This window comes from Glycine soja, chromosome 3, assembly GCF_004193775.1.
Source record: "Glycine soja cultivar W05 chromosome 3, ASM419377v2, whole genome shotgun sequence".
Classification (NCBI taxonomy): domain Eukaryota; kingdom Viridiplantae; phylum Streptophyta; class Magnoliopsida; order Fabales; family Fabaceae; genus Glycine; species Glycine soja.
This window is the reverse complement of record NC_041004.1, coordinates 31,504,536-31,522,800: the sequence shown is the minus strand read 5'-3', so window position 1 is coordinate 31,522,800 and position 18,265 is coordinate 31,504,536. Positions and strand designations below refer to the sequence as shown.

Below are 18,265 nucleotides of genomic sequence, written 5' to 3'. Positions count from 1 at the left end.
TTATCAACATTCTTCCAAACATACTAAAAAGTTCAACAATTTTGTCCGACCCTATTTATTCCTCAATGATAATGAGGATTAACTCACGTGGGACACTAGCCCAACTCAAAAATATAGAGGATAACCCTTGATGATCAATCGTAAAGAAGTCACATACCTAAGCAACTAGTATATCGTTAACCACAAAACACTATTTATTATCTCCATGGCCGAGCATCACAAGAAGCTCCATATTGTTGTGTTTCCATGGCTAGCCTTTGGTCACATGGGCCTTTATTTTGAGCTTGCAAAAGTCATATCTCAAAAGGGTCACAAAATTTCATTCATTTCCACACCTAGAAACATCCATCGCCTCCCTAAAGTACCTAAAAATTTACAACCTTTCGTGTATCTCATAGAACTCCCACTGCCCCATGTTGATCAACTCCCAGAAAATGTTGAGGCCACAGTGGACATTCCTCAGCACATTGTTCCATACCTCAAGAAGGCTTATGATGGTCTTCAGGAACCTTTGACTAAGTTTCTGGAGAGATGCAAACCTGATTGGATCATATTCGACTTTGCACCATATGGTTGCCACCAATATCTTCTAAGCTAGCAATCTCATGCATCTTTTTCTCTATTTTTGGTGCATTTAGCACGTTTTCTATTTTGGATTTGTTTATGCAAAAGACAACTGAATCTATAGAGGACAAAGTTTTTTTTTATGTGCATGCTGAGCAAAATGAATCTGGGGTTTCAGACATGTAGACACCCTGAAGGGTTCTCTAGTGTTTGCTCTAAGAAGCTGCATGGAGATTGAAGGTGAGTCTCTCAAATTGTTTGAAAGTATATGTGGGAAACCAGTTATTCCAGTTGGGTTATTGTCACTTTCATTACAATTCAATGAAGACAACAATAATGATGACAATTGGAATACTTTCCTTAATTGGTTAGATAAACAAGAAAAAAGGTCAGTAGTTTATGTAGCATTTGGAAGTGAAGTGACACTGAGTGATGAAGAATTTACTAAGGTTGCTATGGGATTAGAACTGTCTGGATTTCCATTTTTTTGGGCTCTAAGGAAGCAAAATACCTCAGCTATTGAGTCACAAGATTGGGTTCTGAGTGAGTTCAAAAGGGGAATGGTGTGGAGAACATGGGCCCCACAATTGAGGATTTTAGTGCACATGCCTGTTAGGGGTTCTTGAGTCACTGTGGTTGGAGTTCAGCCATAGAGGGTCTTTAATTTGGGTTACCAATTATAATGTTTCCATTCCAATGTGAGCAATGGTTAAATGCTAGGCTTATTGAAGAGAAAAGGGTAGGAGTCAAAGTACCAAGAAATGAGCATGATGGAAAGTTCACAAGGGACTTAGTGACCAAGGCATTGAGATTAGTGATGTTAGAAGAGGAAGGAAAAACTTATAGAAGTCAAGCAGAGAAGATGAGTAAGATATTTGGGGACAAATAACTCCCCCAAAATTATGTAGATGAGTTTGTTGATTATATGGAAATCCATAGGCCTGCTGTTAAGGATTAGCATTTCAGTTATTCTATCATACATAACAAGTGATTGATTTCCAATTGATGTATTGGATTGAACATTCCTAGTTTAGAATTGTGCGAATAAAAGTTGGGCTTTATAATATTTTGCATATTCAGAGTGGAAGGTGTTTCCTTAGTACTTTGTTGCTGTGTAAAGACCCCAGCATCCAAGATTTCAGTTTTTATTATCATTGGGGACAAAGTCACTTGCTGGAAAAAAAAATTTGGTGTTGTTTTTTTTTTTGTAATATAGTAGTGTGATCAACCAGTACAACGTTTATATTTTGGTTTAGTGTTTGTAATTTGTGCACCAATTCAGAGTGGAAGGTGTTTCCTTAAAAATGGTTTGTTGTTGTTTTTTCTTGTAATATATTATCAACCAAGAGAAAGTTTATGCTTTGGTTTACTGTTTTTTCTTGGATAGTCAAATAACAATATGTGCACAAATTTTTTTCTTTTCTAATTAATGAGTATCCTAAATACATTATATTTAAGAAATAAAAAAGAAAAAGATTTTATTGAAAATCATATGGGACTCGAAGTGCATTTAAAAATCATAGGAAAATATTTTTTTAGGCTTCTTAGTAAAAAAAATTCCTTTTATTTCTTTAACCAAGTTAGCATTTGTCTTTTTTTTATTTAAAGGAAAGTGTAGCTCTTTGATTTTTTTTTCTTTACCAACCATTAGGTAATTATTCTAGAGTTGAATAAGATTATTAGGACATTTCCATTGTAGCATCTCCTATACATGAGTTTTTAAGCAGGTCTTAGTAGAATGTATTATTTTTTTAAAAATTATTTTTTGTTAATAGCATGCATGTACTTCTTTGTATTTTTGTATGGAATATTACATTAGTGCAACAAGGATCAGATTCAAAGTCAGGAAGCAATAAATATTTTTTGTTTCCTAGTGTTTTTTCTCTTCACTTAATGGCATTCATAATTGAGGACCAAAGAAAAAGGAAATATGAATTGAATCTAAAGTGTTTGAGGTCTTAATTAGAATGTATATAATAAGATTCAGAATTTCTGATAAACTCATTAAAGGAATATACGGTGAAAAAATTGTGGCACATACATACCTCTTCCTTTATCCTCCAAAAATTCTAGAATCAATTCTTAGTGAAACATGCAAGAAAGTTCTAGACTCAACCATTACCATCTGCTGCTATCAATTCTTAGTGAAACATGCAAGAAAGTTCTAGACTCAACCATTACCATTTGCTGCTATTAAAAATAGAAAAACTACATGGCAAGAATAAAATAAAGAAAAAGGTGATTTAAAAAAGAGAAAGACAAAAATCATTGCATGTGTGTGGTCCAGAGAGAGAGACCTCACACAATCAAACAACATTTGGATGCTTGATTAGTTTCATTGTAGCTACTTCTCTCCTGATATGCAAAAATACATTAAAAACATCTAAGAGACTTGACTTCATCGTGTCAGGTTCTAAACTATAAAGCAACTACCAATATAAAATACTATAATAAGCAGCATCTGAAATCTATAACCTCCCACCTAAAATTAGTTCAGAAAAACTAGGCTTTGACTGGTTTTGGAAAATGTGAAGAAGCAATTGTGTTATAAAAATTTATGCTTTCTAAAATTAAAGTAATAAGATTAAGGGGCAGAGTAAGATCCTAAGTTACTCAAGTATTCAACCTGCTCAGCCATCTTGTGCTTTAGCACCTTCTCCTTATCAAGAATTTTAAGAGCCACAGGTTCTCCCGTCTCAGAGTTCCTTGCAAATTTCACCTTTGCAAATGTACCTTCACCAATCGTACAAATTGGCCACTGATAGTAATTAATAAAAAACAAAGAAAAATATTAATTAATAAAAAAATAGTAATTAATAAAAAATAGTAATCAAATTGAAGTAAAAGAATACATTAGTCCTCTAACAACTTGTGAATATAAAATATTTTTATATTGAATAACTAAGTATATTTATAACTACTCTACTTATAATCAAAGATAGAATACAAGAGAGGTATATTTATAAGTTATCCTAAAGAAGCTAAAAACAACCTGAGAATACAAAATTTTATACACTCTCTGAAACACTTAAACAAATACTTGTGTATGTAATAAGATAAATCCAATAATGAGTGATTAAATTATTCGAGGCTCACCTTTAATATTCTCACATATAACAAGCTATACAAACTCCAATTGTTACTGCCACAGCTATACACGGCAAAAAATACTGTCATTATGTGCTTACTACTTCAACTTTCATTACCTTATTGACCTATGAAAGCTACTAAGTCTTAACAAACATTAGAACAAAGTAGATACATATGTTCCTTTTCAGTTACCTTCAATTTAAGTGTTTCGGCTACTCCTTTGGCATGCATACATGTTGTAACAATAATTTATGACAAACTGGAAAAAAAAATTACTGGTTGGGTCACGGACAATGTCGTTTTCTTTAAGACGTTTCGTGGCACTGCCAAAAATTGTGGAAGCAGACTATCAACCACGAAGTCCCCAGGATAAAACAGCCCAGATCACTGTATAAGATTTCCATTGCATTGAGGGAACCTTTCTAGAATTACACCCTCTTGTATGACTTGAAAAGTCACTCTAAAGCCACCCGAAAATATGACTTGAAAAGTCACTCTAACAGCCAACCAAAAATATGACTTGAAAAGTCACTCTAATAGCCAACCGAAAAATATGACTTGAAAAGTCACTATTATAGCCAACCGAAAATATGACTTGAAAAATCACTCTTATAGCCAATCGAAATTTTAGAGCGATAGAAAGAAAGAGGGAGAAGTTTGCCGGAAATGCATCGGCTGAAATATGGGAGGGAGAAAGAAAAGTTAAGGAAATGTTTCTCAACTGGGACAAGAAAAAAAGAAGAAAGGGGCTCTCTATATATAGGGAGTGAAACACTATTCAAGTGTTTATCCTGAGCGATGTGGGACTTGAAGCCTTTTTTTTCTCCTTTTTTTATTCAAACTTTCATCCATATTCTCCTTTGTTCTAACAATACACAATGGCCCATCACCTCATATGCAGCTTTTCTCCTATACTGCACAAATTTGTAGGCAAATAGACCTAACATCACACCAATCCACAGCACTTTGGAGAGTCATTATAGACAATAACCACAAAAAAGGTTAGGAATATTAAAAATATTAACAATTTAAGCAAACCAGACCTACTGCTATTGAAATTCAATACAAATTACCAATAATCTCATGCACAATACACACATTTAATAAGAGGATATTATATTTCCTACTAGCACAAATATGTCATCCAAAGGAACAAGCATGAACCAAAAATCAGACTGCTCAACACAAAATCAGACTGAGGATATTATCTTTCCTACTAGCAAGACTAAAAAATAACAAAAATTGAACAAATTTGTCTTGAGTCTGATTATTTTGAATTACTAGTAGTGAAAATTTAAAACTCATCAAACTCAATCAAGCATAACATAATTACCATAGATTACTAATAATGTTATCAAGCTGAATTTCAACCCAAATTATATGGATAAATAATCACTATGGAAACAACAATCACCATGACCCATTATCCTTCAAAACAAGATTCTCAAATCAAAAGCTCCTTAAAACACATAATACAATGTAAAGCCGAGAAGGAAATAAGGGAAGCCTTATCTCCCTTGAATGAAAATGGGGGAGAAGTGGAGAAAAAACCCCATCAAAACATCAACATATATTAATTAAACTAATCACATCCTGCTTCACCTAAGTGTTTTATCCAATATTTAAGTTAAGACACTGATAACTAGTTTAATCTTTTGAGAGGAGGGGAGGCGATTGTAAAAAAATGTTAAAAAGAATTTCCTGTTCCAATCAAGATTGTTCAAATTTATCTGGTTATTGTACGTAGTGAAAAGGGGATATTATTCAATATACTGCAAGCTTTATTAGGCACTTTGAATTAACGGAAAACATTTTGAAATTTCAAAGCAGAGACAAACTTGCTATCTCCTCAGCTTTTCATTTTTCCTCTTCTAAACACGAGACTTTGTGCTCCAATTCAGTTGTGTAAGCTTGTTTATAGTTATCATTCAGGTTAAGGATATTTACTAAGGGGAATTGCTTGAAACTAAAAAACTATAACATGGCATTCAAAAGAAAGATAACACTCACCTGTTTCCTTGCTCTTGAATGGGCAGTAGGTTTAACCATAAAACTAATCCCTACATATGCAATTTAACCATAAAATTAGAAGTTTATTTTGACAGAAGACAATGCGCATTCATTCGTGGACCTTAACACTAATTTCCATTATATTAGTTCTCTAAATTAGGTTCCAAGCCTACAATCCAAACAAACCCTAATTTGTTCTTTGAATTAGATTCTAAGTCTACAATTCAAACAAACGCAGATACTAACTAAAGAACTCACCTTGCCAAGCTATGGCGCCAGGTCAAGAAAGCTTGTGTTTCACTGTCGTTCAGCTCATCGGCGGACATGTTGGGAGTCCACGGCGGGCGGTGAGGAACGCGGAGGCTGCTGGCGTGGAGTGCCTCCTCTTGCTTCTGTTGCTTCCTCGCTTCTTCTGGTGTTGTCGTTTCATCAGGCACGGAACCTGGTTCACTACTCTCACATAACAACAACAGAAACAAATGTCACAAAGCAATTGCAGAAAGAAGAAAGTGGGCGCGTGAATGCGGAACGAAGAGAAAGAATACTCACAGGCTGACAAGAGTGGTTGAAGCGACAACAGCGAGTTCGGGGAGGGGGTTCTAGGGATTGCTCAATGACGGCGTCGATGTCGGAGACTTCGGTGAAGGATTCAAGGAACTTCTTCCTGTAGAAGCGAGACTTGTCCTTGCTCTGTTGGATCATCTGGTTGTGCTGCTTCACCAGGGCTCGACCTAGCCCTGTTTTCTGGATCTCGTTCTGCTTCTTCCCCATTTCTTCTACACAAGAAAAAAAATTAAAAATGAAAAGCTTGGATTGAGAAAGAAAGAGAGGGGAAGGTGGTTACGGAGGGGTGATCCATTACAGGCGGGGAGGGAGAGGGAGAGGGATTGAGCTACCTCCCTCTGTGAACAGAGAGACGACGGTGTTCACATTAGAACTTTAGGGTTTATTCAGACAGGCGTGAGTAGAAGTAATTTTAAGAAAGTCAAAAAATCATTTAAAATATTAACAATTCAAAGACGGTGGTATATAGAAAATTGATGTGTTCTGCTTAGAAACAAAGGCGATTTTACAATAATCGTCGTTGACATGTAAAAAAGTTTGTGTAAATTTTAAAAATGGCACCGCGATATTTACTATATCGGTTTTTTAATAACCGATGTAGATTTGACAATGTTAAATCATGTTTTTGTAGTAGTAGCTAATAAAGCATATCTAACAAATTACGAGGCTCAAATAAAATGTTTACATCCAAACAAAAACATGCCAAATTGGGGGGAAAATGTTTTGGGTTGATATTTCAAGGCTCAGACTTCCTGCATTAAAAAAAAAAAAAACACTTCTCAAATTTTAGGATGACCCGAAAGCTAGTAACCCAGTAGCCTAAGATAAATAAATAACAAATGGATTGAGTCTATGAGCTGACACTGCTAATCGTAGATAAACTACTCGCAGCATTCAAACCCCCACGTTTGCAATAGATCGCCTCATAATCGACTGCTTTCAATTGAGCGCCTAATTATTGATAATCGTTGGTCCACAGCTAATGCATGGCTTTGAGCCACTTTAGATTTTTTTTTCTTTCTTTACCATCATATTAATACGAAGATGTTTTCATCATGAAAAACAAAGACAAATTTATGTCGAAAATCATTAATATGCATAAAATAAATATTTTTCTCTTAATATAATTTATTTTTTATATAAAAATCAATCATCATTTAAATCCTAAATTAATTAATTAAAAAACACATGTCCCTGTAACTTGTATTAATTGTTTTTGGTACTCATAACAAGTCTTTAATTTGTTGCGGAGAAACTTGGGTGAAAGTTTCTGGCCACTTTGGACCCATGGTTTTAATTGACAAATTAACTTCACCCATTTTCTTGTTAATTACGTCATGGCTTTATAGTGATTTCCTACCAACTGCTGAACCTGTCGGTCATCTTTTCTGAATGATCTATGTGTATAAATATTTTAATATATTTATACACATAAATATATTATAAATTAAATCATTTGAGAAGTTTATAATTCATTTGAAAATTATAGAAAAATTAGTTTTGATTTACTTTAAACTAAATAAATCATATTGAAATGAATATAGTAATTAAATTTTATAAAAAGAATATGATGTATATTTTGATGAAAATGAGAGTGGTGAAATTATATATTTTTCTTATTGTAAAATATAAAATTATTTTTTGTACTTTTTATTTCAATCATAATAATTGAGAATTGTAAAGCAAAGTGAATTGAAAAAAAAATTATATTTATCTTGAACTAAATTTAAGTTTTAGTGGACATTAATTTGATATTGTTGGTCTTTACTTTTCTTCCTAAATCAAACGTATTAAAAGAAATACTGACAAAAAATTAATGTCTTATTAAAAATATTAAGGTATATAAAAAAATTAATCATTTTTATATGCATCTAATGTTTATAAAATATAATTAATAATACTAACAATTGTTGTCATTGTAAAAAAAAATTCAAAATTAATTTTCTCTGGATTCAATTTGTGATAATTTAGATGGTAAGATATAATAGAATAAATTACTATTGAATGAAATATGAAAATATTACTTGAATATTAAATTTTAATGAACAATTTTTACACTAAAAAGTGAAAGGCCAAAATGAAAATAGAAAAGACTCACGTACAAATTTGTCTAAGACCAAAAACTATATAAACACGGTGGTCATGTTCAAGTACTGAAATTGAGTTCAATGTTAAGTAATATATTAGAATTCAAGTTTAGCAGATGAAAAATATAGTTAAAAAAATCATATAAAAGGTAATTAACTAATTTTTGTCATAAAAAAATTAATAATTGATAAAACAGATAAATATTTCGTATGAATAACATAATCAACAAAAAGAATTATCATATTGTTATAACTAATCAATTGAAAAAAATGTATTTAGGTTTAACCGTGCGTGTTATAAATATTTATAAAAAAGACTTTATCATCTCAAAATGAAAAACATTACTGTATATAAAAAAAAAATCTTTTATCTAACAGCATTGACCACATTCTTCGCTCCTCTCATGTCCCAACTCTCAACCCATGCCAGAAACTCATTTGAGTATTTACTATTTTTTGCTGACATTTTCTATAGCACACCCAAACCCTACAACAAAGTCTGTGCTAAAGCGTTCAGACTAATAGTGTAACGAATTAACTGCGACGCAGGGTAGGCTTAAATAGTACATGGCCCACCCCAGCAGTGGTTAGTGAATACTATAGTGAGTACCTACCAGTTCCAACGCCATGCATTGATATCTTTTCACGTAATACGTGTCCAATTCAAATGGTAAATGTTTCATGCAACCAAACGAACCAGCCATACCTGCCCATTGACTTTGCAATGCCTATTTCTTCCTCACCAAATCGGTTTATGGGAGTTATTTCGTTAGTTATGGTTTCTGATTTTGGTATAACTATGTTTTCTTTACAAGGAATAAGTTCTTATTCGTCTAAGTAGTACTTTTAAAATTTTCATGAATTAAATCCTTTTTTTATCCTAATTCTATTATGGCCCAATCTGTTTCCATTAAAAACAATTAACTTAAAAATTGTGAGGTATCAGCGAGGGATTAGAGAGGAAAAATTAGGCCATAAATTGCGATGGATTGATGAGGGCAGTTTTGCAAAGGATTACAGAGGGATTCCTAATCGGTGGCAAGTAACAAATTGCAAGGAATTAGCCAGCGATAATTAAGACAACTGATTGCGAGGGATTAGTGAAGGAATAGCGAAGAATTTGGGAGAAAATTTGTTCAATATTGATTAGCGACTTGGATTTAGTGAAGAAATATTTTGTCACTAATTCATCACAATTCCCTCACTAACACTGTGATAGATTAGCCACAGAATATTTCCCCACTAATGCGCATTTTTTCTTGTTTTATCACTTTTAATATACTTATTTTTTATTATCTCTAAATTAAATTTTAATAATTATTTCAAATTATCATAATGAAAAAAATCTTATATAACAATTTAAACTATTCATTATAATTTTAAAATGTAATTTACACACAAAAAATATTTTATTATTAATTTTATTTATAATAAAAATCAATTCTTTAAAATATTTATTATCAATTCTTTATTATTAATTTTATTTATAATAAAAATTTTATTTATAATAAAAATCAATTCTTATATTTTTTTATCTCTTAATTGAACTTTTATTTTTTAAATTTTTTTATCAATAATTAAAAATAACCACACATTATAATTTAACTTATTCTTTATAAAATTTAAATTTAATTTATATATTCAAATGTATATATATATATATTAATGTATAAAAATAAACATTCATCTTATACTATATCCAAACTAAAATAGTAGTGATAAAACAAACACAATCTGTGATCAAAATATCACCATGGCATGGAGAGGAATAGGATATATAATTCCTAATTGGACGATGATATTTAGATATCTTAGTCTTTTTTTTTTCTTCCTATCGTACATATCATTTTATAATTTTATGATATTTATATTTTTTTCTCACTATTTTTTTTTTTTATCTTTCTTCGGATGTTATATAACCAATTTCTTTATCTAAATAATACAAAAAAAATTACTTAAATAATACACACTAGAAATTATTTATGCAGATTATACAAATTATTGTGCAAGTGAGAAATGGATTCCTTAGAAATCGATTTATCACATGCATGGTTTTTTTTCTTTTACATTGGTGAGGACTCGATTTCTCAACATGTTTTTTTTTTCCCTTAGAGGTGTTGTCGCAAGGTTGTAAAAATGGAGGAAGCAAGAGTTCAAAAGAATTTCTGGGTGAAGCTGAAGCTGAAACTGAAAGCCAAAATCCCAAAGCAAACTCCTAAATCCAAAGTACCTATCCTCCTTCAAGTCCCAACAAATTCTCAATCTCATCTCTGCCGCCGACAAAGTTTTTCGACCACAAGGATTATGGCAAGTGAGAAATCTGTCCAAGAATTGATTTTTCACTTGCACGCACGGTTATTTGTATCATCTATACGTAAACATTTTTTTTTGTATTATTTGGATAATTTTTTAATTTTTTTTATTATTGGGGTAAAAAACTCATTACATAACATTGAGTGTCCATCATTTTATAATTTCATTCCTAATTAATAACACCTCAAAATAAGTAAAACAATATACAACCAATCTCATATTTTTGCCTTGCTAATTATTAACGCCTCAACCTAAAAGTCTAAAACACAATATACAACCAATCTCATTTTTTTAAAACTTGTAAGTTGCAATGAACAGTGATCGCACATAGAGAGAATTGAAAGAAGAAAAATGATTATGTTTTTGTCGGACGAAATATATCAAAAATATTCTCCAAACACAAAAACGGACAAAAACATTAGAAGCGTACCACGGTCCGCAAAATCAACGGTTGTCAGGGACTCTTTTTCATTTTTAAAAATATGTACAGAAAGTAATAAAAATAACCTTTTTTATTTCTCTATTAAGCCATTTGCAGTTATTATGAAAGGCATAAACTTAGCCATAACTAACCTTTTCTTAATTTGCTATTGACAAAACAAAGGTTTTAATTTTCACTGCTCCTATAATCCTTACTTTGTTCCAGTTATATTTTTTATTTAGTAGTTTTTTTAACTTCTATTTTAGAAAAGTTTAAATTAAGGAAAAAGAACCATACTTTTAACAGAGATTACGTACTAGATAAAATTACTGGAAAAAAATCCCTAAATAAAGGACACACAACTGGAGATCAATCATGGAATAAAATAGTTTTCCGCACTCTTTGTTAAATTTTTTTAATATTCTCTCTTTATTCTTTGAATATAAACTTCATCCATTATTTTTGTAACTAATTAAAAATTTCTTAAAACCCTCAAATAGTTATCCTTTTATCTTTATCTTGATTTTCTTAACTAAATATCATTTTTATTAAAACAACTTTTATCACCATCCCTAAATTAAATTTTAATATTTTAATAAAAGAATATCAATACTTAAAATTAATATTATATCAAATTTAAATTATGGATAATACTATTTAGTATGAATCTCATTTCGTAGAACCAACACGAATGCGTGTTGTCTGTAAAAAGGATATTTGTCCACGTATTGATTCAGATGCTTCGTGCAACAAAAATTCGTACCCAACAACAGTACTCTTAAATAAATTATTGAGTGTAATTTATTTAAGAGTTTATAAATTAAAAAATATTTATTATAATTTTAAATATATAAAACAAACATTAATCTTATAATACTATATCCAAAATAAAATAGTAGTTATTAAACAAACACAATAAGTGATAAAAGATTTTAAAATCATCAAGATAGGCATGAATTGGGCGAGTAAGGTAATTCAAAATTAATAATAACACCTGAACTTTCGACCTCAAACATAATCCACAATCAATCTCATTTCTTAAAAGAACAATATTTTTTTTTTCTCTTGAAAGCTGTAATGAACTGTGTTGACTGTACATAGAGAGAAAAAAAACAGAGAGAAGAAAAATGATTATGTTTTATGTCGGTAGAAAAAAATATTAAAATAATAATTAATCTACAAACACAAACGGACAAAAACATAACCACCGTACCACGGCCCCGCGCGCGAGCCAAAAATCAACGGTTGTGCGCGCCCCTTCCGAAATCCGCAAGCTTCCGCGACCGGTTCGCGCAAAACGACGCCGCATTGGATATGTGGTGGGCCCCACCCCCGCCCTGTTCCTGCGCCAACCCTTTATTATGATGGCTCCAATGCCGGTTCGGACCCGCCCGAACCAACGGATTCAGACAAAACGCCATGCTCGTGAATCCTTTTCCTGTGGGTCCCATCCGCGATCGCCGGTGCCCCGTCACCGGCGTCGGATTCTGTTTCGCCGGCGAAGTTTCCGACGAATTTCCCGAGTCCGATCGGTCTTGCGCTGAGTCAGCGGAGAATTGGGTGAAATTTTCCGCTGTTGATGGCGATAATCCTCGATCCGCGCGCGGGGACCGCACGTCGTGGTGCCGGCGCGCATAGAGGATTGTCGAAAACCATGACTGTGGCGGATGAGGACCCGTCGGATCCTCACGCGGTTCGTGCGAAGATTCGGTCTTGTTCGATCTGGCTCGGAATAAGTTCGAGAGGATCCAGAACCTTCCGCCGTGCCTCCGCTTCTCCAAAGCAGTTCCGCCGTCGCAGGCGGCGCCGCTCACCTGCGGCGTGCTGTAGAACAGCCTATCCCGGAGGCGGTCGTAGTCGGATTTCCGGTGAGTCACGTAGGGAGACACCGAGCGCGGGAAATTGAGCGGCGGAGGGTTTTCTTCGGGCTTGGGCTTGGGCTTTCTTCGACGATGATTATTATCCACGTTGGAATTGGTGGTGGAACGTTCTGATTGGGCCTGGGATTGGGCTTGGGCCTGGGCTGCGAGGAGAGGCTGGAGGCGTTCGCGGAGGCACGAAGCGCACACGCCGATGGTGCTGGTGAGGTCCGGTAAGTGTTTCTTACACCTCATTTATTACGTTTTATTTAAAATACGATACCGTTTTGGACTTTTATATTATTATGCACCCAAGCAATGGTGTCGTTGTGAGAGAGAAAGAGAAATAGAGAGGGGGGATCTGACGGATAATTTAAAGGGAGAAGCTTTGTCTTGTTCTTGCAAAAACAAATATAGAAAGAGTAAAAAAGGTTGCTTAGTGAGGGTTTCTCAACGTGAGAGAATTGGAAAAATGGGAATAAGAGAAAAAGGAAGAGAGAGAGAGGGTGTAAGAATTTAGAGAGAGAAGCAAGAGAGGGTCAAAGAAATTTAGTTACTTGGGTTGATGGAAAAAAGACGGAGGAACAGCTTTGTTTTGTTAAACAAGTTGGATAAGGAAAAGGGTTTGCGGGATTACAATACCTTTTTAGGTGTTTCTTCTTCTTATTGCTATTATTATCTATTAATTTTAAAATGGTTTGTTTGTTAGTTACTTAGTTAATTGATCAAAATAGAAAAAAATCAGAAAAAAAAAGTAACTGTGATACCTAATACTTGTTGTGATGAGAGAAAAAAAAGTTTTTTAATGTGTGTTCATAAATGAATTTGAGGGTATTAAGTGCATCTTATTAAATGTTTTTAATTACTTAAAAATAAATATTAAATGATTTATTTTTTTATTTCTGATGAAGAAAAATGTGTTTTTTTTTTTAGCATGCGCTGGTGAACAAACATTAAGATAATGGTAGGGGAAAGAGAAATGGTTAATGGTTTTGATGAAATTTTAATGGTTTGTAATTAGAAGGGTGTTGACTTTGGTTTAGATATTTAAGATAAGATAATAATGATTAATTGATGTAAGAAACTAGACCACATTATTGGTTTCTTGCATTTTGGGTAGATCATTATTGGTTCATTGAATGTTTGTGGTCTAGTTTCTTACTCGTACTTGCTACTAGTAGCTTTTTTTATTTTATTTATTTATTATTTTACTATTTTTTTTAATAGTGTTTGATTACCAAGTCTATTCCCCGAGTGATACGTGACCGGCGTTTTGCGGAGAACCGGAATTTGTTAACTTTTTATTTAATTAATAATTTGTATATAAATGACACGACATACATTACATTTTTTGCGAGTTGACTAATTTTTTCTTTGGTGGTAGAAGTATAGAAGTTTATAAAAAAATTATAAATTAAAATGCAATTTTTGTTTTCTCATTTTTTTAATTTGTGTTTTTAGTTTTTTTTTAATTGAGATATTTTATCATCACTTTTTAAAAGTGTACCATTTTAGTCTCTATTTTTAATTAAGATATTTTGTTTCTCATTTTAAAAATTTAGTAATTTTAGTTCATGTGTCTAATTTTAAACATTAATTTATGTACTATGTAAATGTTGACGGGCGAGTGTTTATTTATTATGCACATGATAAATATTTTTTAAAAATTATTTAATTATTAATAAACTTAATTTATTAAAAATACAAAAAAATATAAGAACAAAACATAAGAATTAAAATGTCTCAACTAAAAAATAGCAGGTTTTCAAAACATAAGAACAAAATGTCTCAACTAAAAAATAAGATATTAAATTGTAATTTTTTTAAAATAAAAAATAAAATCTCATTTAAAAAATATGTAGAGTAAATTTGCAAATTAAAAAAATAGGAAAATAAAAATTATACTTTAGTCAAAATAGTACTAATAACATGACACCGATTGTGCAAAAGGTTTTATACTTATAAACTTATAATAATTATTTAAAATATATAATAATAATGATTTTTAATTGATTAATTTTTTTTACTATAATAATACATAAAAATTAATTTTACAAGTTATTTACATATTTATATTTCATAAACATTTGTTTACATTTTTACACAAAATGTGTTTTGCTTGGACGTGGACTAGCTTGAATAACTTATGCCGTGATTGAACCTTCACAGTGATGTTAATTTGAAGGACTTAGTCGTGTTTAAATTGATTTATTTAAAAAAACGAAATAATCATTTATTCAAATTAAATTATTCTTGCATATTTGGTTAGTTTTATTTTTATTTTTCAAAATTGATTTTCTTTCATTGAATTGAGATACACGAATGTAACGAAACACTAATTAACGAATTAATTTCATGAAATTTGATATAATCAAGAAATTAAATTAAGTAGACTTTGTATTATACTATTATTGGAGTATTAAATCGAAATATATATTTTTTAAAAATATTAAAAAATAAAGCGACAATGTTTGCCTTTTAGTGGACGAAAATAAGAATTTAGTCAAATTAAAATTAATGTGGTATATCTTTTACTTATTATTTTTTTTTCTAGGTGTTGGGATAAATTATTATTTTGTACCTCCAAAGCCAAACCTTGTTCAAACCGTAATGATTCGCTAACATTCTTATTTTACTATTTTTTTAAAATGATAAAATCAACGTTGGCATAAGATTCGGGTGGTTTTTGAACGAAATAATGAAAAGAAATTACTTCCATATGTATGTTCAAACTTAATATCAATACTATGATTAAAAAAGTTAATAAATATTTTTGGTAAATAGTCAATTTTGTCCCTAAATATATAATTTATTGATAAATACATCCCTAAAAGTTGAAAGTAAAAAATTTAGTCCCTGAAAGTGTAAAACGTACGATAAATATATCTTACCGTTAACTTTAGTCCGTCACCGTTAATAAAATAGCCTACGTGACACAGAAAAACGAATTTGTCACTAAATTGTTAACATGATCATTTCTAATTACCAATATAGGAATATATTTGTCATATAATATTTTCTTAACTTTTCGTCTTTCTACTCTTTAGGCATATGAATGGGCAAATATCCACTTTTATCTTTGAATGTGTAATTATCTTTGAATGCGTCCTTAAAAGATGAAAATATAAAATTTAATCTAAAGTGTAAAAAGTATGACAAATATATTTGGTCATTAACTTCCGTCTGTCATCATTAATAAAAATAACCAAGATTCGAAGAAGTGAAATATGAGATATATTTATCTTTTAGGGTAATTTGGAAAAATTTATAATGATTGGGATACTGTTACAATGTTTTATTTTGGTAAACCGGTACAATGTTTATTTTGGATAATTTTTATTGTGACAGACAAATTATGGTTAATAATCAATATTATTATTATTATTATTATTATTATTATTATTATTATTATTATTATTATGTTTGTTTTAAATTATGTTTGTCAATATATTTGTTAAATGATTATTATAATGTTATGCTTGTAACGATAAAAAATGACCAAAATTTATCATAAAACTATATTTTACCCTTAAATGAAGTTTTGGGTCTAACAAATTAATCCAATAGAAATATACTAATATTTAGGTTCAATAAAAAATTATTGATATTTTCGTCTAATAATGATAACTTATTAACATTTTTGGTCCAATGGAACGTATTGACATTTAGGTCAAAAAAAATTATTGACATTTTTCTCCAATAAAAAAATATTGACATTTTCCTTCAACAAAAAATTACTGACATTTACATCCAAAAATAATATTTTATTGACATTTTTGTTCAATATAATCAGCAAGTCATGTTGACAATCATTTTAGTAATAAATTCGTCCTTCTATACCATGTAAGTTATTTTATAAATGGTGGACGAAAATTAACAATATAATATATTTTTTGTATTTTTTTACACCTTCAGGAATTAAATTTTATATTTTTATCTTTTAAAATATATTTATCAATAAATTATATATTCATGGATAAAAATAGTTATTTATCCAATATTTTTATTCTTTTGAAGAGGATATGCTCGTTTGGTGAATGGCGGCACTGCTTATTGACACGGGAGAAGCTGTATTGTAAATTTATCAACCTAATTGGTTGGTCTCTTTTAACTCACTAAATTTGCAATTTTAGAAAAGAAAAAAGAAACAAATATGTACAACTGAAATATTTCTTTCCACAATGCAATGCTAATGTTAGTTTCATGAACTAAAACTTTTAGATTGCTTTTACCAACAATAAGTTATATTCCTTGCTTTGATGGCAACCTCATAAGGCCATATGCGCTTGTTGGCAAACAATGTATTGTTACTTTATTAACTGTAATTAATTGTATTTGTACGTTTAATGGAGTACAATATTTCAACTAATTCAATTGGTATTTTATTTTTTTCAGAAAGAGCATAAATGTAAATTTATTTTCTGTGCATTTAATGCAAAGGAAAAGTTTCTTTTATTGTGTGTAAGAACTTTCATTATAGTGTTGAAGGACACTATTTATTTTGTTTGTTAACCGACACAAGCCTGGTATTTACGATACAACTAAATTAAAGAAGAAGAAAAAATTCCCCTAAAAAAGAAAAAAATAGAAATATTTTTTAGATTAATTAAATTTTTAATCCCTTAATTTTTTGAAACTTGGCTAATTTTTTTTTAAAATTAGTTAAGTTTTTAGTCTCTTATTTTTTTTAAATTTCAAATTTTTACATTTTAAAATTTCATTTACTATTTTTAATCCTCTTTTTAAAAAAATTGCCCATTTTAGTTCCTTGTTTATTTCTACCGCTCGAAATTAGTTCATATTTTACTTATTTTTAGTTCTTTGCTTATTATTTTTATTTAGAACTAATTTTGGGCAATTAAAATAAATAAAGGACTATAAATGGAAACCGCTCAAAATTAGTTCATATTTTACTTATTTTTAGTTCTTTGCTTATTATTTTTATTTAGAACTAATTTTGGGCAATTAAAATAAATAAAGGACTATAAATGGAAAAAAGAGAGGCTAGAAATCTTGATGAAAAATGAATGAAGGACTAAAAGTTAAAAAAAAATTAAAAGACTAAAAACTAGGATCTAAAAAATTAAGGGACTAAAAATTTAATTAATACTATTTTCTTTTTTTCTTTTTCACGATCTACTCCTATACTCTCTCCATTATAAAATTACTGATGTTTTAACATTTTTAAAAATATGATATTTTCTAATATTTTAAATTTACAAATTGAGATATTAAAACTTTTATTCTAAATTTGTTATAAATAAATTACATCAATATTCTAATAATTTTTTAGTATTGTGCCTTGTCAATTTATAACTATTCAATAGTTACAAGTAACACATTTATGAAGAGTAATA

At 30.4% G+C, this 18,265-nt stretch overlaps 1 protein-coding gene and 1 pseudogene across 1 annotated transcript; one reads left to right on the top strand and one right to left on the bottom strand.

Annotated features, from left to right (window-relative positions):
• The first annotated feature begins 205 nt into the window (after nucleotides 1-205).
• Nucleotides 206-1,522, top strand: LOC114405495 (annotated as a pseudogene).
• A 10,765-nt stretch (nucleotides 1,523-12,287) lies between these two features.
• Nucleotides 12,288-13,163, bottom strand: LOC114405133. Its single transcript, XM_028367786.1, has one exon. The coding sequence runs from the start codon at nucleotides 13,161-13,163 to the stop codon at nucleotides 12,288-12,290; it is 876 nt and encodes a 291-aa protein (XP_028223587.1).
• Nucleotides 13,164-18,265: the final 5,102 nt, after the last annotated feature.

Excerpts from the sequence above, each read along its gene's own strand:
- LOC114405133 (XM_028367786.1), bottom strand. The coding sequence starts at position 13,163 with ATGAGGTGTAAGAAACACTTACCGGACCTCACCAGCACCATCGGCGTG.